Source organism: Oncorhynchus masou, chromosome 9 (assembly GCF_036934945.1).
Source record: "Oncorhynchus masou masou isolate Uvic2021 chromosome 9, UVic_Omas_1.1, whole genome shotgun sequence".
Taxonomy (NCBI): Eukaryota; Metazoa; Chordata; class Actinopteri; order Salmoniformes; family Salmonidae; genus Oncorhynchus; species Oncorhynchus masou.
In genome coordinates this window covers 23,732,870-23,757,182 of record NC_088220.1, presented here as the reverse complement: position 1 = coordinate 23,757,182, position 24,313 = coordinate 23,732,870, and the positions used below count along the sequence as shown (strand labels likewise).

General features: G+C 42.6%; 1 protein-coding gene across 2 annotated transcripts in view; it reads right to left on the bottom strand.

Moving 5' to 3' along the window:
• Positions 1–24,313, bottom strand: part of LOC135545701 (peroxisome proliferator-activated receptor gamma coactivator 1-beta-like) — a 115,376-nt gene that overhangs the window by 8,395 nt on the left and 82,668 nt on the right. The window contains exons 2-9 of one of the 2 annotated variants that reach the window (XM_064973502.1): positions 15,559–15,744; positions 14,141–14,311; positions 11,196–11,327; positions 7,011–7,986; positions 6,726–6,771; positions 3,248–3,312; positions 1,504–2,098; positions 266–341 (exon numbers count right to left, since the gene is read on the bottom strand). In XM_064973502.1, the coding sequence (XP_064829574.1) occupies positions 266–341; positions 1,504–2,098; positions 3,248–3,312; positions 6,726–6,771; positions 7,011–7,986; positions 11,196–11,327; positions 14,141–14,311; positions 15,559–15,744 (2,247 nt within the window). The other variant, XM_064973503.1, reaches the window with a different exon arrangement.

Below are 24,313 nucleotides of genomic sequence, written 5' to 3'. Positions count from 1 at the left end.
TGCTGTTTAATCAGCTTCTTGATATGCCACATATAGATTATCTTGGAAAAGGAGAAATGCTCACTAACAGGGATTTAAACACATTTGAGCACAAAATTTTAGAGAAATATGCTTTTTGTGTGTATGGGACATTTCTGAGATATTTTATTTCAGCTCATGTAAACATGGGACCAACACTTTACATGTTGCATTTACATGTTTATTCAGTGTACATAACAGGGTTGTATGACTTTGTCAAAACTCATAATGGAATAACTGATCTTACCTCGTCAATTTGAATCCCAGACTTGGAGATTTTGTTCCCCTGCTTGTCTCCGTGGCACGTCTCAGAGTTCTCGCAGCTGAGGAGGCAGAGACACAAGGCAGAGATATTAGACAGGAGCGAATGGAAGAACCTGAGTCACATAACAATGAGAAGAGCCACAGGACTCCTGGCTGACTGCTAATCAGAATGATCAGGGACTCTTTACACGACACTATTTTGATGACTCAAACTAGGTAAAGAGTCTGATCTAGATTCAAATCTCTCTTTAAAGGCCAGTGCAGTCAAACACTTTATTTTCCTGTGTTTTATATATATTTCCACACTATGAGGTTGGAATAATACTGTGAAAGGGGTGATAATGCCCTTTTAGAGTACATTTACATTTTTTTTTTTTTTTAACATTTAAGTCATTTAGCAGACGCTCTTATCCAGAGCGACTTACAAATTGGTGAATTCACCTTCTGACATCCAGTGGAACAGCCACTTTACAATAGTAAGAGCTGTTTGAAAAGTCCGCCTGAAATGGGATGGAGTTTTGGCCTGCCTGGTGATATCACCAGGTGGTAAAATAGTTTATAGACCAATAAGAAACAGAGTTCCAAACCTATCTGCCAATAACAGATCGCTTTCAGTTTCAGTTTCCCCCTCCCCACTACTAGTAATTATTGCTTGAGAAATTGTTCTTTGCTAAGAAGCTATTTTTGTTTATTTTTTTACAATTTTAATTGAAAATAATCACAGTAAGGCTCTTAATTGTTACCCAGAAATGATTTGATATTGAGGCAAAGCAGATGCAAGAGATGTCTCCCACACTACCCCCAGAGGTAGATAGCTACCACATGCATGTCCCACATGTCCTAGCAGGAATAACCTTAATACCAGTAGACAGCATTTTTACTGTAAGCCAAATTGAAAATTAAAGGCTTAAAATATCCTCACATGTGTGAATCATTGCATTAATCAAGTGTGCAACACTATGTGCAATATGGTTGATATGAGAAGCTCCTGTATAGTTTGAATTGGTATTCCTATTTGGTTTGTCTATATACTACGGTATTTACGGTATGCTAATAGATACACACACACACACACACACGAGGCAGGAATGTGACTTGGGCCACACCACATCCAAGACTAGTGTAAGCAGAAAAGTTGCAAATCTGATATTGAAGAGAGATAGATCTCACTAGACATATTTTACTAATGTAAATCCTTATATCTGTGGCTTATATTCTCACCTGATGTCAGGCTTACTGCTAGGGGAGTGGGGCTGGCAGAAGCTGGAGTGGAGGATGGGGGAGGGAGAGCGGGAGCAGAGGGAGGAGCGCTCCCCCTCTTCATCTGACTTGTGGGGTGATATAGCATGGGGCGATTCTGATTGGGGTGATGCCGCGGTCGCCCTCTGTCCGTCCCCCTTGCTGTCAGCCCTGGTACCGTTACTCAGGTACTCTGGTACCTTGGAGAAGAGTTTGTCTTCACGCTGATGTCCATGCCTCTCGCCCCCCAGCGCCTTTTCCCCCTTCGGCTCTGGCCCTTCAGAAGAAGAGCGTCCGAACAGAGAGTGGGACAGCATGGCGGCGGTTCTCTTCCGACGCTCCCCCAGGCTCAGCAGGCAGTAGTCGTGGTCTCCGAACGTCTGGTGGACGTTGGGATCTGCATCGCTGGCCTGGCCCATCTTGCGGAGCTGAGCGTAGAGTTCGGTCTGCTCGGGGAACTTGCGGGAGTTGGCCCGGGAGAGCCATGAACCCTTCGGGTGGGACTCTCCTTTCCCCTCAGGCTTGAACAGCTCATCCTCCACAGGCTTGTGAGGGGGGGTGGTGGGAGGGGTGAGGCCTGAAAACACACGCCACTCTCATAAGTCATGTGGTTTCAAACAGCTCTGATGGGTTAACATCAGAGAAACATCAACGATTCACAGACAGTGAATGTTAATGATCAACTGTTACTGGTTGTACTATCTGTTACTGAACTGAGTAACTGTCTGATTATGACAGCGACATTGCAGAATAGCTGTCTTTCAATGGCTTTCCTAATAGAACAAATTGCTTTGATGCTGTTACATCGTAAACATTACAGTAACACAACATCTTTGTTATGGCACAAGGCATGCACACAATCTCCTTTTGACCCGAATATTGGACTTTCAATTGTTAAATGTTATGGATTATGAGGACAATATCAGTGGCAGTCACTGCATTGTAATATCTGTTTTCTCTGCTACCCAAGTAGCTATGGAAGCAAATGACATTTACCCAAGATGACATTTATCCAGGAATAGAGTGAAGTCATGCTCTTTCCAACACAATACAAATACATTTCCCCTCTCCTCTACCACTCTACTACTAAGCTGTTAGCCACACTGTCTCTATAGTACATTATGTTACAGTACATTATGTTACAGTACTATATCTACAGTCTACAGTACATTATGTTACAGTACTATATCTACAGTCTACAGTACATTATGTTACAGTACTATATCTACAGTACATTGTTACAGCACTATATCTACAGTACATTGTTACAGTACTATCTCTACAGTACATTGTTACAGTACTATATCTACATTACATTGTGTTACAGTACTATATCTACAGTCTACAGTACATTATGTTACAGTACTATATCTACAGTACATTGTGTTACAGTACTATATCTACAGCCTACAGTACATTATGTTACAGTACTATATCTATACCAGATACACTGGTCTACAGTACATTATGTAACTGTACTATATCTACAGTACATTATGTTACAGTACTATATCTACACCAGATACACTGGTCTACAGTACATTATGTTACAGTACTATATCTACACCAGATACACTGGTCTACAGTACATTATGTTACAGTACTATGCTACTTCTGACAGACACAATAAGATATACATCCAAACTCCTGCCCCCATCCAGTCTCGTGAAGTCAAGGTATAAAAGACGTCACAATGATCAACACTGACTCAAAGCCCCAACATTACCTGCTGTGCCACACAGGTCCACGCTGAGAGTCTGCTCAAATGGCTTGTTGGCATACTGGGTATCTCTGATCATGGGGATGAGAGAGAGAGATTTACTTTCATTGAATTGAGAGAGGGAGACAGAGAGAGAGAGAGAGAGAAAGAGAGAGAGAGAGAGAGAGAGAGAGAGAGAGAGAGAGAGAGAGAGAGAAAGATTACAGAGTCATCATCAAGGCCAGGGGAAGGGGTGTGGGAGTTGGGGTAGAGGGGATTGGAGGGGGGACAAAGCATACCGCTGAGTGCTGAATTGATGTTTCTTTAGGATTTCTTAAGGTGCTATGCAGGTTTAATAGGGTTCATGAGGGTTTAGTAGGGTTTATGAGGGTTTGGTAGGGTTTATGAGATTTAGCAGGGTGTATGAGGGTTTAGTATAATTTGAGGGTTTAGTATTGTTTATGAGGGTTTAGTAGGGTTTATGAGAGGTTAGTAGGGTTTATGAGGGGTTAGTAGGTTTTATGAGGGTTTAGTAGGGTTTATGAGGGGTTAGTAGGGTTTAGTAGGGTTTATGAGGGGTTAGTATGGTTTAGTAGGGTTTAGTATGGTTTAGTAGGGTTTATGAGGGTTTAGTATGGTTTATGAGGGTTTAGTACGGTTTATGAGGGTTTAGTATGGTTTATGAGGGGTTAGTAGGGTTTATGAGGGGTTAGTAGGGTTTATGAGGGTTTAGTATGGTTTAGTAGGGTTTAGTATGGTTTAGTAGGGTTTATGAGGGTTTAGTATGGTTTATGAGGGTTTAGTAGGGTTTATGAGGGTTTAGTATGGTTTATGAGGGTTTAGTATGGTTTAGTAGGGTTTATGAGGGTTTAGTAGGGTTTATGAGGGTTTAGTATGGTTTATGAGGGTTTAGTAGGGTTTATGAGGGTTTAGTATGGTTTATGAGGGTTTAGTATGGTTTATGAGGGTTTAGTAGGGTTTATGAGGGGTTAGTAGGGTTTATGAGGGTTTAGTATGGTTTATGAGGGTTTAGTAGGGTTTATGAGGGTTTAGTAGGGTTTATGAGGGGTTAGTAGGGTTTATGAGGGTTTAGTATGGTTTAGTAGGGTTTAGTATGGTTTAGTAGGGTTTATGAGGGTTTAGTATGGTTTATGAGGGTTTAGTAGGGTTTATGAGGGTTTAGTATGGTTTATGAGGGTTTATGAGGGTTTAGTATGGTTTATGAGGGTTTAGTAGGGTTTATGAGGGTTTAGTAGGGTTTATGAGGGTTTAGTATGGTTTATGAGGGTTTAGTATGGTTTATGAGGGTTTAGTAGGGTTTATGAGGGGTTAGTAGGGTTTATGAGGGTTTAGTATGGTTTATGAGGGTTTAGTATGGTTTAGTAGGGTTTATGAGGGTTTAGTATGGTTTATGAGGGGTTAGTAGGGTTTATGAGGGTTTAGTATGGTTTAGTAGGGTTTATGAGGGTTTAGTATGGTTTATGAGGGGTTAGTAGGGTTTATGAGGGTTTAGTAGGGTTTATGAGGGGTTAGTAGGGTTTATGAGGGGTTAGTAGGGTTTATGAAGGTTCATGTTTGAAGTTTGTATTACATTTTCATTGCGTATGTGAGCATTCCCTTTTTCCTGTCATGTTTTTCTTTACAGCCGTCTGTGATTGGTATTACAGTACAAGCTACGTCTCCTATTGAGGGCGATCTGCGATCTGTGTTACCATGAAAGGCTTCTGTGGACTGCTTTGGAGATATTACAGAGTCTACAAAGAAGCAACAAACTCTCTGAGAACCACAGAACATCATAGTCATTTTACACATGGAAGAGTGAAGTGAACAGAAGTGAACATTATAAAGAGCTTTGTGATTGCTTGACTCTGGGCAGATGGGCTAGCAGTATACAGCTGAAGTCAGAAGTTTACATACACTTAGGTTGGAGTCATTAAAACTAGTTTTTCACTCCACTCCACAAATTTCTTGTTAACAAACTGTAGTTTTGGCAAGTCCGTTAGGAAATCTACTTTGCGCATGACACAAGTAATTTTTCCAACAATAGTTTACACACAGATTATTTCACTTATAATTCCCTGTATCACAATTCCAGTGGTCAAAAGTTTACATACACTAAGTTGACTGTGCCTTTAAACAGCTTGGATTTTTTTTTTAAATGATGTCATGGCTTTATAAGCTTCTGATAGGCTAATTGACATCATTGGAGTCAATTGGAGGCATACCTGTGGATGTATTTCGAGGCCTACCTTGGGAAAATCAAAAGAAATAAGCCAAGACGGCAGAAAAAAATTGTGGACCTCCACAAGTTTGCTTCATCCTTGGGAGCAATTTCCAAACGCCTGAAGGTACCACGTTCATCTGTACAAACAATAGTACGCAAGTATAAACACCATGGGACCATACAGCCGTCATACTGCTCAGGAAGGAGACACAGATGAACGTACTTTGGTGTGAAAAGTGCAAATCAATACAAGAACAACAGCAAAGGACCTTGTGAAAATGGAAAAAACAGGTACAAAAGTATCTATATCCACGGTAAAAAGAGTCCTATATCGACATAACGTGAAAGACCGCTCAGCAAGGGAGAAGCCACTGCTCCAAAACCGCCATAAAAAAGCCAGACTATGGTTTACAACTGCACATGGGGACAAAGATTGTACGTTTTGGAGAAATGTCCTCCGGTCTGATGAAACAAAAATATAACTTTTTGGCCATAATGACCATCATTATGTTTCGGAGGAAAAAGGGGGAGGCTTGCAAGCAAAGAACACCATCCCAACCGTGAAGCACGGGGGTGGCAGCATCATGTTGTGGGGGTGCTTTGCTGCAGGATGGACTGGTGCACTTCACAAAATAAATGGCATCATGAGGAAAGAAAAATTATGTGGATATATTGAAGCAACATCTCAAGACATCAGTCAAGAAGTTAAAGCTTGGTCACAAATGGGTCTTCCAAATGGACAATGACCCCAAGCACACTTCCAAAGGACAACAAAGTCAAGGTATTGGAGTGGCCATCACAAAGCTCTGACCTCAATCCTATAGAAAATTTGTGGGCAGAACTGAAAAAGCGTGTGTGAGCAAGGAGGCCTACAAACCTGACTCAGTTACACCAGCTCTGTCAGGAGGAATGGGACAAAATCCACCCAACTTATTGTGGGAAGCTTGTAGAAGGCTACCCAAAATGTTTGACCCAAGTTAAACAATATAAAGGCAATGCTACCAAATACTAATTGAGTGTATGTAAACTTCTGACCCACTGGGAATGTGATGAAAGAATTAAAAGCGGAAATAAATCATTATCTCTACAATTATTCTGACATTTCACATCCTTAAAATAAATTGCCGATCCTAACTGACCTAAAACAGGGAATATTAACTAGGATTAATTGTTGGGAATTTTGAAAAACTGAGTTTCAACGTATTTGGCTAAGGTGTATGTAATCTTCCGACTTCAACTGTATGTGTTGTAGTGTTTAGGAATGTAGTATTGAAAACAAACCCTGTAGATATGGGAGTCAGCGGCAGACAGAGGCAGCTGCGTTTCACTGCAATAAGGAAAACAACAGAAAGAGTCAATGGTACCAATGATTACATGCATGGTCAGAGAACACCACAGCAGATATAGCAGGTGTAGAAACAGCCTTTTGCTTAGCACGCTGTGTAACAATGCTGGGGCTCTCCATATTTCATTCACGTCAAATTGAACAAAGATGCTGCATGATGGAGTCATGTGGATTAACACAACAGGATTGTTGTAGAGAGCTTAGGACTTCATCTTCCTTACCATTTTGACAGCAGATGTTATCGGGTTCAGCTGTGTCTGCCGTGGTTTGGGAAGAAGTACTGTTGTTAGGGGTGGTGGTGTCTTTCTCCAGGCCGTGTCCCATGGGGTGTTTGACCGCCATGTCCTCCTCGCCAAGGTGCCCGGCTCCCGACACAGGCTCCACCCTAATCCGGCCCGCACGCACGTTCTTGGCGAAGCGGCTGGGGAAAGAGGCGAGCCTGCGGGAGCGGCGGACAGAGAAAGACGCGTCCTCCAGATCGGGGCTCTTAGGGGCCTCTAGGGACCTGTCGCTCTCGGAGTCTTTTCTAAGCTCTGGTTTGGTCGAACGGGCAGCCGGACTGGGGGTCTCAGTCTTTCTCTCCTGCGCTGCTTTGGGGATAGCTCCTCTGTTATGGGTGTAGGGGGGGCTGTGGAGTCTGTAAGGCTTGCTCACATCAAAGGATTTGACTGTTTCGAGCAGTTCGCGCAGAAGAGAGTTGGCTTTGAACTCCCGTCTGCGGGTGAAGGCGTGGCGCAGCCGAGGGGCGCAGATCTGGGCCTGGGTTGCAGCCTTGTGACAGTTTGGGGAGATACGAGGAGGGTACTCAGGCCTGGCCCTGCGTACCTGGCCTGGGCCCTCGCGCTCCTTGCGCTCCCAGATGGCCTGCTTGCGCATGGGGAGGCAGTATGTGTGCATGTACTTGATGAGCTCCACCACAGAGTGCAGTTCTTTCTCAGAGGAGAACTGGGGCTTGGAGGGCTCAGGCGGGGTGGAGCTTTCACCCTCACTGCTCGAGGTCTCCTCCTCTTCTTCTTCCTCCTCGGACTCACTGTCCTCCTCATCATCATCTTCCTCCTCCTCCCCGTCCTCCTCTGTGTCAGCTGAAGGAGTGTCCTCGGCCTCCTGTGTGGTGGTCAGGTGCCGGTGGAGCTCTGTGCACAGACGTCCAGCTGGTCGCACCGCTCGGGGCTTACGCTCATGATGTGTGCTTTCACGCTGCAGAAAGAAACAGAGAGAAAGAGATGGGTTACTACCTGCCAACATGACCTTGGTGAGTCTCTGTGCACAGCATGATCCAAGAGAGTAAGGAATAACTTCTACGTCTAGTCATTGACTACATACCATACAGAGTGAACAAGTCATGACTACATACCATACAGAGTGAACAACTCATGACTACATACCGTACAGAGTGAACAAGTCATGACTACATACCATACAGAGTGAACAAGTCATGACTACATACCCTACAGAGTGAACAACTCATGACTACATACCGTACAGAGTGAACAACTCATGACTACATACCGTACAGAGTGAACAACTCATGACTACATACCATAGAGTGAACAACTCATGACTACATACCATACAGAGTGAACAACTCATGACTACATACCGTACAGAGTGAACAAGTCATGACTACATACCATACAGAGTGAACAACTCATGACTACATACCGTACAGAGTGAACAACTCATGACTACATACCGTACAGAGTGAACAACTCATGACTACATACCGTACAGCGTGAACAAGTCATGACTACATACTAAGGCTGGGCGATTTACAATATACCGGTATTGATGTAGGGACCGGTTAGGGTTTTTACTTCACCTTCTATACCGGTATTTGAATGTTTCGTTTGCTAAATGTGATCCCCCATGTGTAATGTCAATTTTTATAGTTTACTTCGCTGCTTGAGTCATCTCTCTCTGCTCTTTGTCCCCCTGCCACTTTCCACACAGACTTAGACTCCACGCCCCCTGTCACCCAGAGCACATTTGATGTTCCTCAACCACCAGACACTGGCATTCAGTCTGCATGGTCAATGCAGCACATGCAACAATGTTGATGACAACAACAATGTTTTCACTTTGCTTCTGAATATAAATCCACTAGCGTTCTATAATGACACTATTAGTTTGTGTTTCTTACATCAGCAAACAGCTAGTTTGTCTTTTCTTAGCAAGTTGCAACATAGAAAGAAGAACTCATAACTACATACCGTACAGAGTGAACAACTCATCACTAAATACCGTACAGAGTGAACAACTCATCACTAAATACCGTACAGTGTGAACAACTCATGACTACATACCGTACAGAGTGAACAACACATGACTACATACCGTACAGAGTGAACAACTCATGACTACATACCATACAGAGTGAACAACTCATGACTACATACCATACAGAGTGAACAACTCATGACTACATACCATACAGAGTGAACAACTCATGACTACATACCATACAGAGTGAACAACTCATGACTACATACCATACAGAGTGAACAACTCATGACTACATACCATACAGAGTGAACAACTCATGACTACATACCGTACAGAGTGAACAACTCATGACTACATACCATACAGAGTGAACAACTCATGACTACATACCGTATAGAGTGAACAACTCATGACTACATACCATACAGAGTGAACAACTCATGACTACATACCGTACAGAGTGAACAACTCATGAGCAACCAAAACCAAAGACCCTTCTTTGTTATTGTGACAATTTGCCAAAGTTATACAAGCCCCCCCCCATATGAATTAAGATTATAATCACTTTATGCATATTAATTGTACCAAAGGTCCAACTGAAATTTGACTTCTTTATCCCAACCTCCAAAAGACACACATACAGGTTGGAGCAGGGGGCTGCCACACTGGGCGCCCGTGAAGCAGCTGTTGTGTAGGGGTTGAATGTCTTGCTCAAGGGCACAATGGCATCTAGGATTTGATACCAACAGCACTCTGGTTACCAGCTAACTTCATGACAGATTTTTTCCCACCAGACCTGAGATTCGAAATGGCAAACCCTCCGGTTCCCTCCACATACGAACGTTCCAAGTATCACGAGAGAGAGATACAAATGTTCCAAGTATCACGAGAGAGAGAGAGAGAGAGAGAGAGAGAGAGAGAGAGAGAGAGAGAGAGAGAGAGACAGAGAAAGAGAGAGAAAGACAGAGAGAGAGAGAGAGAGAGAGAGAGAGAGAGAGAGAGAGAGAGAGAAAGAGAGAACTCATTGCCAGAGGTGCCCTTCCCCTGATCAAGACTACAGCCATCTGTCACTCCAAAGATGTCACAGAACTAAGGATATTAATAGAGAAATAAAGGTCATAGCATAGAATTAAGGATATTAATATAGAACTAAGGATATTAGTATAGAACTAAGGATATTAATATAGAACTACGGGTCATAGTATAGAACTAAGGATATTAATATAGAAATAAAGGTCATAGTATAGAACTAAGGGTCATAATATAGAATGCCTTTCCTGTCGTGTGGCCTATTCATCCGCTCTCTCTCTCTCTCTCATTTTGAATGTTGTTTTATTTTTGTGCATCTCCAAGCGACGTTCGATTCCTGGGGTCATTTCATGTTTTCATGTGTATCTGAGCAATTGCCGTTCAAGCAGGCAATAATTCAGCTGGTATGACGCAGCATTGCGATGAAGTAGTAAACTCTCACTACACTGGAAGTTAATAGGAATATGAATGCTATATTGTGAAAACATTTACCATACACGTCAGATTTCAATACATATGCCGATGTCATAACGCGAGAGGTTGCCTTCTCTCGAATGAGCCATTGATCATATTTTTTATCGATATTCCTACCTCGAGTAATGTGTAATTTAACAGAGGATCTAACACATTTCTCCTATTTGTCTGCCTCTTCAGTCCAGGCTGCATTGCATGGTGCTGTTGCGAATGTCAGACTCCACTCTGTGAGGCACATCGATCTGAAGGTTGAACATCGTGAGATTGTAGAGCAGTTTGTTTAGGTGATTTTACAGCTAACTAGCTACTTCACATGCAGATATTGACTTTGGTATTATTGTGTGTAGCTATGTTTGCTACCTATCTAGCTAGCCAGCTCACAGAGAGAGCATTGCAATGTGGATTTTGTAGTCGACTTGAGCTACAAAAGATTTCCACAACAATTTTCACATGTTGCTACCAACCTTATTACAACGACAAAATGAAGCATTTGTTCACAAAAAAATATTGTTCTCACATATTAGTGCTATATAACATTGATAGGAATGAGTGGTTCTGGGTGGATTTTTCCTTTAAGTGTCTCATGTACCCATTCTGAGCTGCTAAAGCTCTATTCTAGACAGAGCTCTTTTCTACAAAACAGATCTCTATTCTAGAACACAGACCTCCAACTCACTCACCTTAACCAAAGGCCTGACAGGTTTCATATGCAGGCTCCGGCTGCTATGGCGATGCACACTGCTACTGCTGCCCTCTTTGTGTGACTCCAGGCCCATGGGCACGTTAGGGGGGGACAGCAGGAGCCTTTTCAGCTGTAGGGAGGGGGACATAGGTTGGGACAACTGTCATTTACACGTCTGCCAATCAATCCATCCATCAGCAGAACATACAGTATCATCACTCCTGACAGGGCCCATTCCACCGCAAAAACCCTCCTCCCCTTTCTGCTCCTCCGTCCAGCGTTCAAACCGAAGCTGACAGGAGGAAGCTGTGTGAATATAAGATCAAACGGAAATGTGATTCTATAGCTCTCCTAGTCACTTTTCAACCAGGAGGTAATGCTGCTGCATTGCAGTTCAGAAGGACATTTTATTCCCTCGCATTTCATTCACTACACATTGAGGCAGCGGCATCGCATGTGAAATCATCAGATGATATAAATCTGCTTACAACAACAATCCCCTAAGCTGCGGTGGTTTTGGAACACACTGAGGATGTCACGGGAGTGCTGACTGTAGATGTGAGGGAATGATGTGGCTGGTTCCAGGATGTATGGCTGCTAGTTAATACTGACTGGTCTTATATGTCATGTTGAAACAGATGATGAAATAGATGAGAAGAGCAGTGCTAATTGAGTTGCCCATCCCTGTCAGCATGTGCCAACCCGGCAGGGGCTTCAATGGTGCCTCTCAGTGTTTCATTGAGGAAAGTGAAGGGGGGCTGAAGGTTTCCATCTCTATGTACAACACTGTTGGTGCGCCAGGCCCACACATGCCATGACAGACTACTCTACTCTGGACCAATTCCTGCACTGCCTGGCTCAATGTAGCCCTTGTTCTCTGCTGCTCACAACCTCTCGCTCGCTCGCACGCACGCACACACACACATGCACACACACACACTGAGGTCAGGTACAGTTACAGATCCTGCCAGTAGAGGGAGTCCTGCTCCTCCACTCACTAACCAGTCATGACACCCCAGGGTAATCTCATTCCCAGACACTTCCGCCCAAATGAGTCTAGCGGACCAACACGTCACACTTGGCATTTGTTGGCCAATGCAGAGAGCTGGGAGAAACACAACCAACAAATCATCTCCCACAACACATTCTCACACCACAAGCACAGAGCCACACCTCACAGTTATGTGATTCGCTAATAGTAAATGATGACAAATACCAGTTTTGACTCATTTTGTCGTATTGCTGCTATCATTACCAACTGATACCAACTCCCATTAAGATTCTTAAGCTATCTAAGGACATCATGAGGGTAATTTTCATCAATTTGTTAAAAATGTCCCATCAGTGGGTATATATAGAGTCTGAATGTTCTCCTGTAATTGTGATTATCTCTGAGAGGCAGAGTGACTTGAGGTAGAGACCATGTAGGTATGTAGATACCTCATTTCCCTCAGCGCTGTAACCCAATTGGACCTTTGTAACCCTTGCCTTGATCAATTGGGATTTCTGTCTCTATAAACCCGCTCCAAAGTTTCCAAACTTAAGGAAAATGAAGGAAGTATTTTGGCTTCATTGTAGACAAGAGGAATAAGGACATATTACAGGAGGAATAAGGACATATTACAGGAGGAATAAGGACATATTACAGGAGGAATAAGGACATATTACAGGAGGAATAAGGACATATTACAGGAGGAATAAGGACATATTACAGGAGGGTTAAGGACATATTACAGGAGGGATAAGGACATATTACAGGAGTGATAAGGACATATTACAGGAGTGATAAGGACATATCACAGGAGGAATAAGAGGGCGTATATTACACCAGACTTCCTAGTTCACTGTTGTACCAGAGCTACCTACATGCTCATCCGAGCACACAGAATATCAACTGGCCAAATGTTTCCCAATGTAATGAAATCCTATTCATGTATTCTCTGTAAAATATACCAGTTTTCTGTTGCAATCCACCCGGACCTTTGTAACCCTTGCCTTGATCATTTGGGATTTCTGTCTCTGTAACCCACTCCAAAGTTTCCAAACTTAAGGAAAATGAAGGAAGTATTTTGGCTTCATTGTGGACAAGAGGAATAAGGACATATTACAGGAGGAAGGAAGCATGAGTAGATAGGGACAACAGTTGAAAATAAAAACATGTTTTTCCTGAGAGGGGTGCAGGGGAGAGAGGGTAGAGGCATCCCAAAGGACAGTGTGAAAAGAGGAGAGGGGGTCACAGGGTTAGTGCCACAGTGTAACTGCTGGCGCTATAGGATGCTGGGCTGGGTCCTAGGAGTCAGACATGGGTATGACAGTAGTATATCACCCCTTTAAGATGGCGAAGGACTGAGAGAGAAATAGAACAATGGGGGAAAGGAAAAAAAGGAAGATTGAATGAGAGTTAGGGGAGGTACAGTGCACCCGAAAAGTACATTTTCAACATTTTGTTACGTTACAGCCTTATTATTTGAAAATTAATTAAATTAAATGTGTCATTATGGAGTACACACAATACCCAATAAGACAAAGTACTGACTAAGGGTCCGTAAACTTATGTAAATGTTATTTTCCCTTTTTTCCGTGTGTAGATTGATCAGGGGGGAAATTATTTAATCCATTCTAGAATAAGGCTGTAACTTAATAAAATGTGGAAAACGTCCAGGGGTCTGAATACTTTCTGAATGCAGTGCATGGGGGGAGGGGGGGAGGTCAAAAAGAGGTGAGAGCCACAGTTTCTTTAAGAGAACATGTTTGTGGTCTAGGTTGCCTGCCTGTGCCTGACAGTAAAAAGCATTCTTATTAGAAGTAGTGGTTGCTAAAAATAATGGAAAAGCCCAAAATGAGAAAAATTCAGACCTTTGTTGACTATCATACCCATGCTGTGGGGTAATCAGAGCAGAGGCCCATCCAAATCCATCTTAAACAGTGAGGAAGGGTTCTTACTAGAGACGGATCTTCTGTCTCTGGGCTCAGGGAGCCTGAAGGGAAGGGGAGGTCCTCCTCGGAACCCTCCCTCAGCGAGGGAAACACAGACAGCCCCCCCTCCTCGTCCTCCACCATGCCGTCCAGGCTGTCTGTGAGAGCAGCCAGCAGTGCCGCATTCTCATCTTCTATCTGGAGGGGGCAGGAGAGAGAGAGAGGGCATCAGTGAACACACTACTACCCACTTGCAACACAGTCAGTTACAACACAGAGCACTCTGCATTTGAATTCTGAAATGGCTACTCTAGTCTGAGAGCACCATCCATCCATACACAGTGTTGTTCGTTTTAGCAGCTGCCATGTTACTAAGAGCATAGAGTCTGGTGGTGGGATGATAACAGAGCGGAGACAGCCTATGGGAAGTAAACAAGGTTTCACCCCCCCCCCCCCATCTGAAGGTTAAATGAACTAAGCTTTGAGATCAATGGCTTCCACACTGGCATCCAAAACAAGGCCCGGAGGCGTCCCAATCCAATCGCTACTCTATCCCGCTAAAATCAATCTGAAATAAGGATTATTATCAAGTGGATGGTAAATTAGACAACAGCGTTGGGTGGTGGGGCCCGGCTCACTCAATCACTACCATGGTGGGTGATGTTTATGAACACATTATATGACATCTGTGCATTAGTCTGATCAATAAAAATTGTAAAATGGGAGTCTACAACCTTATCATAGACTAAGACTGGAGCCTCTTCAGTTTACAAATAATCTGTGTAGTCTAGTCCAATGTAGGGTTGCAAAATTCTTTGAACTTTCAAAAATTTCCCGGTTTTCCCGAAATCCCGGTTGGAGGATTCCTGGAGTCAGGAGGGAAATCCAGAATCATCCAAATAGGATTTCTGGAAAACCAGGGAATTTATTGAAAGTCCCAGGCATTTTTCAACCCTACAATTTTAGAAGGGTTCCAAAGAAATTCTTTGGCTGTCCCCATAAGAGAACCCTTTTTGGTTCCAAGTCGAACCCTTTTTTGTGTTCCATATAGAATCCTCTGTGAAAGGGTTCTATCTGCAACCAAAAAGGTTTCTTCAAAGGGTTCTAAAATGGGGACAGCCGAAGAACCATTTTAGGTTCTAGATAGCACCTTTTTTCTAAGAGTTCTAGTCCCTATGTTGTAGTTCTATTACATAGGGTAGGTGGTCCTGGTGGAATCCTATCCTGGTCCCAGATCAGTTTCCAAGACAGAACAAACAGATATGGGCCCGTATCTACAATGCATCTCAGAGTAGGAGTGATGATCGAGGATCTGTCCATCTAATCTTATTCATTATGATCTGAAAGGCAAAACTGATCTGAGATCAGCACTTCTACTCTGAAAAAAAACGATTGATACGGGCCCAGGCTAGTGGAATCCTGAGCACGCAGGCCGAGCGTCTCACCTCAAAGAGCTCGGGGTCTCCTGTGCTGTACTGGATGGAGGCAGGGGAGATGTCGGCATTGTCGTTGCACCAGTGGAGCTCGCTGAGGCAGTTGACTGAGTCAAAGTCGCTGGCGTCCAGCTGAGAGAGGTCAATATCAGGGAAGTCAGCGTCCAAGCGGTCCGAGCAGACCTCCTCCTCCCCATACTGTAGAGAGAGAGAGAGAGAGAGAGAGAGAGAGAGAGAGACAGAGCGAGAGAGAGAGAGAGAGAGCGAGAGAGAGACCGAGGGAGGGAGGCAGGGTGAAGAGGGAGGAAAGGTCAGGTTATACTCTTGTTTGATCAAAGTCCTTTTTAAGAAATACAGTACATTGAAGATATCATTGATATCTTATCGAATATATGTAAATATACATTACACCAATTCCATTGATATCAAATAGCTGTAATGGTTAATGGAAGGGTAATGGGCCAGCAGCCTCTACTTAAACCATGCTTGTCAGCAAGATCATATTAATGGATGTGGGTAGACTACTACAGTAGAGTATGGTTGTCAATGACACAGAGTCCTATGAAAGAAACAGTCTCCCTCAGCACACGCTCATTACAACTAATGGACAGAGTGATGAAACATGCACCAGAGTCACAACAGACCAGAGTCACGAGACTGAGAACATCTGATAATGAGCCCCAGAAAACCTGGGATATTCTACTACAGAGCAGCAGTGCTGGGGGTCTTCTGGTAGTAAAACTGGGATATTCTACTACAGAGCAGCAGTGCTGGGGGTCCTCTGGTAGTAAAACTGGGATATTCTACTACAGAGCAGCAGTGCTGGCAGTCCTCTGGTAGTAAAACTGGGATATTCTACTACAGAGCAGCAGTCTTCTGGTAGTAAAACTGGGATATTCTACTACAGAGCAGCAGTGCTGGCAGTCCTCTGGTAGTAAAACTGGGATATTCTACCACAGAGCAGCAGTGCTGGGGGTCTTCTGGTAGTAAAACTGGGATATTCTACTACAGAGCAGCAGTGCTGGGGGTCTTCTGGTAGTAAAACTGGGATATTCTACTACAGAGCAGCAGTGCTGGCAGTCCTCTGGTAGTAAAACTGGGATATTCTACTACAGAGCAGCAGTGCTGGGGGTCTTCTGGTAGTAAAACTGGGATATTCTACTACAGAGCAGCAGTGCTGGCAGTCCTCTGGTAGTAAAACTGGGATATTCTACTATTCTACAGAGCAGCAGTGCTGGGGGTCCTCTGGTAGTAAAACTGGGATATTCTACTACAGAGCAGCAGTGCTGGCAGTCCTCTGGTAGTAAAACTGGGATATTCTACTACAGAGCAGCAGTGCTGGGGGTCTTCTGGTAGTAAAACTGGGATATTCTACTACAGAGCAGCAGTGCTGGCAGTCCTCTGTTAGTAAAACTGGGATATTCTACTACAGAGCAGCAGTGCTGGCAGTCCTCTGGTAGTAAAACTGGGATATTCTACCACAGAGCAGCAGTGCTGGGCGTCTTCTGGTAGTAAAACTGGGATATTCTACTACAGAGCAGCAGTGCTGGCAGTCCTCTGGTAGTAAAACTGGGATTTTCTACTACAGAGCAGCAGTCCTCTGGTAGTAAAACCGGGATATTCTACTACAGAGCAGCAGTGCTGGGGGTCTTCTGGTAGTAAAACTGGGATATTCTACTACAGAGCAGCAGTCCTCTGGTAGTAAAACTGGGATATTTTACTACAGAGCAGCAGTGCTGGGGGTCCTCTGGTAGTAAAACTGGGATATTCTACTATAGAGCAGCAGTGCTGGCAGTCCTCTGGTAGTAAAACTGGGATTTTCTACTACAGAGCAGCAGTCCTCTGGTAGTAAAACTGGGATATTCTACTACAAAGCAGCAGTGCTGGCAGTCCTCTGGTAGTAAAACTGGGATATTCTACTACAGAGCAGCAGTGCTGGGGGTCCTCTGGTAGTAAAACTGGGATATTCTACTATAGAGCAGCAGTTCTGGGGGTCCTCTGGTAGTAAAACTGGGATATTCTACTACAGAGCAGCAGTGCTGGGGCAGCAGTCTTCTGGTAGTAAAACTGGGATATTCTACTACAGAGCAGCAGTGCTGGGGGTCCTCTGGTAGTAAAACTGGGATATTCTACTATAGAGCAGCAGTTCTGGGGGTCCTCTGGTAGTAAAACTGGGATATTCTACTACAGAGCAGCAGTGCTGGGGGTCTTCTGGTAGTAAAACTGGGATATTCTACTACAGAGCAGCAGTGCTGGGGGTCCTCTGGTAGTAAAACTGGGATATTCTACTATAGAGCAGCAGTGCTGGGAGTCCTCTGGTAGTAAAACTGGGATATTCTACTTCAGAGCAGCAGTCATCTGGTAGTAAAACTGGGATATTCTATTACAGAGCAGCAGTCATCTGGTAGTAAAACTGGGATATTCTACTACAGAGCAGCAGTGCTGGCAGTCCTCTGGTAGTAAAACTGGGATATTCTACTACAGAGCAGCAGTGCTGGCCGTCCTCTGGTAGTGGTTTGGGGAATAAGCCAGAGTGAAGGGATGTGACTCTAGTCCCCTGGGGAGAGAGATGGAAAACACATTTCATGAAGAGAGGGACAGAACAGGAAATAGGCTATGCCTGTGGAGATTGGAGCTGGAGAGGACTTGGAGGAGAAGAGTCGTGTGTGTGTGTGTGTGTGCACTTTTCTGATTGGGGTGATGTTTAAACAAAATTGGTGCCGTTGAAGTTTAGATTTTTTTTTATATATATTTTTATATATATATATATATATATATATATATATATATATACAGTTGAAGTCGGAAGTTTACATGCACTTAGGTTGATGTCGTTTTTCAACTACTCCACAAATGCCTTGTTAACAAACCATAGTTTTGGCAAGTCCGTTAGGACATCTACTTTGAGCATGACACAAGTAATTTTTCCAACAATTGTTTACAGACAGATTATTTAACTTATAATTCACTGTATCACAATTCCAGTGGGTCAGAAGTTTACATACACTAAGTTGACTGTGCCTTTAAACAGCTTGGAAAATTCCAGAAAATGATGTCATGGCTTTAGAAGCTTCTGATAGGCTACTTGACATAATTTGAGTCAACTGGAGGTGTACCTGTGGATGTATTCCAATCAGTGGTCTTGTATGTCTTCCATTTCCTAATAATTGCTCCCACAGTTGATTTCTTCAAACCAAGCTGCAGGTCTACAATTTTGTTTCTGGTGTCCTTTGACAGCTCTTTGGTCTTGGCCATAGTGGAGTTTGGAGTGTGACTGTTTGAGGTTGTGGACAGGTGTCTTTTATACATGATAACAAGTTCAAACTTATTTTCCACCATAATTTGCAAATAAATTCATTAAAAATCCTACAATGTGATTTTCTAGTTTTTTTCTTCTCATTTTGTCTGTCATGGTTGAAGTGTATCTATGATGAAAATTTCAGGCCTCTCTCATCTTTTTAAGTGGGAGAACTTGCACAATTGGTGGCTGACTAAATACCCTTTTGCCCCACTGTATGTATATATATATATATATATATATATATATATATATATATATATATATATATATATATAGTTAAAATTAAAAACTACCACTAACAGGTCCCAATCATCATCATAAAGGGAAACATTTAAACATTTAAATTAAACAAACACCTAATTATTTGCCACGGATATAAAGCCCCCAGGAATGTCATCATCGTTAATAGTTGTCAGAGAGCAAGGAAGCGACAGTAAGGTGAGCACTAGTTTCCACTAGTTACCACAAACAAATTCAAAATTGGTCATATCTTTAAAAAAATCATGATATTTGTTTGTTTGTTGCTCTTTGATCTTAATTTAAGGTTAGGGTTAGGGCATAAGGTTAACAGTGTGGTTAAGGTTAGGGTTAGGTTGAAAATCTCATTTTAAGAAGATAAATTATAGAAATAGGTGGGTTTTATGACTGTGTCTGTGGTAACTAGTGACAACCTGTGGTAGCTTGCCAGGACTGTGGTAGATTGAACAGTACTGCCCCCTAGCGGCCACACACAGGACCATATCTGAATTGTGAATTCATGTAATTTTATGATTTTTTTTCTTGTTGTTTAAACAATAAAAACATGGCAGTTTAAAGGTTAAGAATGTTTTACATTTGTTACATTCCTGGTTTCTGATAGTTGTCTTTGGTGTGCCAGAGGGAAACACTGGTATACAGGGTGTGCCTGACTTTGACAATGCGGTTTGCCGGTGGCCCCTAGCAGAGCCTAACCACAAGCTGAATATTCTGTGCCACAGAGCCCTAGCTAAGCATCTTTGATTAAATGTGACTAACACTAAATACACCCGCCTCTACTAACCAATCCAATCCAATTTCACTTATTTCATTAAACTAGTCCGGGGTCAGCCTGGTTACAACCAATCATCAGAAATCACTTCCAGCAAAGCTTTCTGTGGACAATGAGATGAGTGGTCTTGTTGAGACAAGCAGAACAAGGGTAATTTCGTCCCTGTGAAAAACACACCTTTTCAAACACACATTACATTTCCAGGACATTGAAATGCCATAAACTAGCCTATTGGTGCCTTGTTGTCTAGTTAGTGAGTTGTAAACTTATCACAGGAAAGCTGTGTTCTCTTTGATGGAAACCAACCTTTAGTGCGATGTTAGCAACACTACATTATGTTTGTTGGATCAATGATTAGGGGTTAATAAATTGATAAAAGTTATATAAATTGCAGATATAGGCCAACACAGTTGTGTGTGTGTGCCACTGTAATGATCAACGGACTGGCTACTCAAGCCAACTCAATTATAATGTTCTCTGGCTGAGCGAGAGACAGAGAGCTGTGGTGGCAGGCTAGCTGGTTTGATATCTCAGAAGATGTGGAAGGAGTAAAGAGGAGAGAGTATGGGGAGAATGCCCTCTACATGTCCCTCCCCCATCCATCCTTTCTGCAGGTCTGACTCCAGCGAGGAGTGTGTGTGTGGGTGATGGAGCCTTTAAGCACTCCTCTCTCCCTCCATGTTCAATGTAAGTGCTTTATTGGCACGGGAAACATATGTTAACATTGCCAAAGCAAGTGATGTAGATAAAACAAAATTGAAATAAACAATACAAATTAAAGTAAACAAAGTTTATCAAAATTGGGTTTATTTTCAAATTCTTTGTGGATCTGTATAATCTGAGGGAAATATGTGTCTCTAATATGGTCATACATTTCACAGGAGGTTAGGAAGTGCAGCTCAGTTTCCACCTCATTTTGTGGGCAGTGTGCACATAGCCAGAGGGCCAGGTTTGCCTATGGCAACCTTTCTCAATAGAAAGGCTATTGTCAAAGCTTTCCTTAAATTTAGGTCAGTCACAGTGGTTAGGTATTCTGCCACTGTGTACTCTCTGTTTAGGGCCAAATAGCATTCAAGTTTGCTCAGATTATTTTTGTTTCTGGGCTCCCAAGTGGCACAGCGGTCTAAGGCACTGCACCTCAGTACTAGAGATGTCACTACAGTCACCCTGGTTCAAATCCAGGCTGTATCACAACTGGCTGTGATTGGGAGTCCCATAGGGCAGTGCACAATTGGCCCAGTGTTGTCTGGGTTTGGTCGTCATTTTAAATAAGAATGTGTTCTTAACTAAATAAAGATAAATAAAAAAGTCAATTTAAAAAATATCTTTCTAATGTGTCAAGTAATTCTATTTTTGTTTTCTCATGATTTGGTTGGGTCTAATTGTGTTGCTGTCATGGGCCTCTGTTTGTGAACAGAGGACCAGCTTGCTCTGCATGCAGAGTCCCAATTTGGTGTTTGTCCCATTTTGTGAATTCTTGGTTGGTAAGCGGACCCCAGACCTCACAACCATAAATGGCAATGGGTTCTATAACTGATTCAAGTATTTTTTGCCAGATACTAATTGGTATGTCGAATCTTATGGCATTGAAGGACCTTCTTGTCTTGTCTCTCAGCTCGTTCACAGCTTTGTGGAAGTTACCTGTGGCGCTGATGTTTATGCAGAGGTATGTATAGTATTTTTGAGTACTCTAGGGCAATGGTGTCTTGACGGAATTTGTATTTGTGGTCCTGGAGACAGGACCTTTTTTCGAACAACATTATTGTTTTTCTTACTAAGATTTACTGTAAGGCCCATGTCTGCAGAAGACTTACAGTGGGGAGAACAAGTATTTGATTCAATGCCGATTTTGCAGGTTTTCCTACTTATAAAGCATGTAGAGGTCTGTAATGTCTATCATAGGTACACTTCAACTGAGAGACGGAATCTAAAACAAAAATCCAAAAAATCACATTGTATGATTTTTAAGTAATTAATTTGCATTTTATTGCATGACATAAGTATTTGATCACCTACCAACCAGTAAGAATTCCGGCTCTCACAGACCTGTCACAATGTGATTTTCTGGATTTTTGTTTTAGATTCCGTCTCTCACAGTTGAAGTGTACCTATGATAGACATTACAGACCTCTACATGCTTTGTAAGTAGGAAAACCTGCAAAATCGGCAGTGTATCAAATACTTGTTCTCCCCACTGTATGTGCTGCTGTAGGCCCTCCTTGGTTGGTGCCAGAAGAACCAGATCATCAGCAAACAGTAGACATTTGTCATCAGATTCTAGTAGGGCGAGGCCTGGTGCTGCAGGCTGTTCTAGTGCCCTCGCCAATTTGTTGATATATATGTTGAAGAGGGTGGGGCTTAAGCTGCATCCCTGTCTCAACCCACGGCCCTGTAGAAAGAAATGTGTTTTTTGCCAATTTTAACTGGACAATTGTTATTTGTGTACATGGATTTTATAATGTGTTGTGTTTTTCCCACAACACCACTTTCCATCAATTTGTATAGCAGACCCTCATGCCAAATTGAGTCGAAGGCTTTTTTGAAATCAACAAAGCATGAGAAGACTTTGCCTTTGTTTTGGTTTGTATGTCTGTCAATTAGGGTGCGCAGGGTGACTACGTGGTCTGTTGTACGGTAATTTGGTAAAAAGCCAATTTGTCATTTGCTCAGTACATTATTTTCACTCAGAAAATGAACTAGTCTGCCGTTAATGATAATGCAGAGACTCTCCCAAAGTTGCTGTTGACCCATATCCCACGGTAGTTATTGGGGTCAAATTTGTCTCAACTTTTGTGGATTGGGGTGATCAGTCCTTGCTTCCAAATTTTGGGGAAGATGCAAGAGCCAATGATGATGTTATTAAAGAGTTAAAGCCAATTGGAATTTGTGGTCTGTATATTTTATAATTTCATTGAAGATACCATCAACACCACATGCCTTTTTGGATTGGAGGGTATGTCCTGTAGTTCATTCAATGTATTTGGAGAATCCAGTGAGTTCTGGTACCCTTTAATAGTCGACTCTAAGATTTGTATTTGATCATGTATATTTTCTTGCTGTTGGTTCTTTGTTATAGGGACAAAAAGATTGGAGAAGTGGTTTAACCATACATCTCCGTTTTGGATAGATAACTCTGCGTTATTGTTTGTTTATTGTTTTTTAATTTAACCAGAAGTGGTTAGGTTAAGTTTTTGGATTCTTCATCAAATCATTTGTCATTGTTGTTCATTTTCAGTTTTCTGTTTTACATTTTTAGATTTGATAGGGAAGCTAAAATATACTTTTTAGGTTTTCTACTGCCAAGTTTACACCTTCACTATTACAGTGGAACGTTTTGTCCAGGAAGTTGTGTAAAAGGGATATAATTTGTTGTTGCCTAATTGTTTTTTGCTAGGTTTTCACACTACTTTCCTTCCATCTCTAGCATTTCTTAATATTATTCAGTTCCTTTGGCTTTGATGCCTCATGGTTGAGTATTGATCTGATCAAGTAGACTGTGATTTTGCTGTGGTCTGATAGGGGTGTCAGTGGGCTGACTGTGAACGCTCTGAGAGACTCTGGGTAGAGGTCAGTGATAAAGTAGTCTACAGTACTACTGCCAAGAGATGAGCTATAGGTGTACCTACCATAGGACTCTCCTTGAAGCCTAACATTGACTATGTACATACCCAGCGTCTGACAGAGCTGCAGGAGTTGTGACCCGTTTTTTTGCTGGTTATGTTGTAGTAGTTGTGCCTAGTGGGGCAAATGGGGGAGGGAATGCTGGCACCTCCAGGTAAATGTTTGTCCCCCTGTGTGCTGAGGGTGTCAGGTTCTTGTCCAATTCTGGCATTTAGGCCACCACAGACTAGTACATGTCCCTGGGCCTGAAAATTCTTGCTTTCCCCCTCCAGGATGGAGAAGCTGTCTTCATTAAAGTATGGGGATTCTAGTGGGGGGATACATTTTTCTCTGTTGAGATCATTTCTAATGATCCTGTTTTGTTTAATTTAATAGAGTGAGTTAAGTCTGCTCTGTACCACATTTGCATACCCCCTGAGTCTCTTCACTGTTTCACACCTGGTAGTTTAGAGGATGGGACAAGCAGCTCTCTGTAACCTAGAGGGCAACCAGTGGGTCCATCTATTCTATACCATGTTTCTTATAGGATGACAATGTCTGTATTTCCAATTTATTTGATGAAGTCCAGGTTCCTGCTCTTTAGGCCAAAGGCAGAGCATCTCAGGCCTTAGATATTCCAGGATGAGATGAATGCTTTGTGTTCCATAAAGTGTCCAATGTTGTTAGTTGTGTGGTTTGGCCTCAGACCAGTAAGTGTGAGCAGAGCCCGATGAGCATATCTCTCTCTCTCTTAATTCAATTTAAGGGCTTTATTGTCATGGGAAATGTATGTTCACATTCCCAAAGCAAGTGAAATAGATAAACAAAAGTGAAATAAA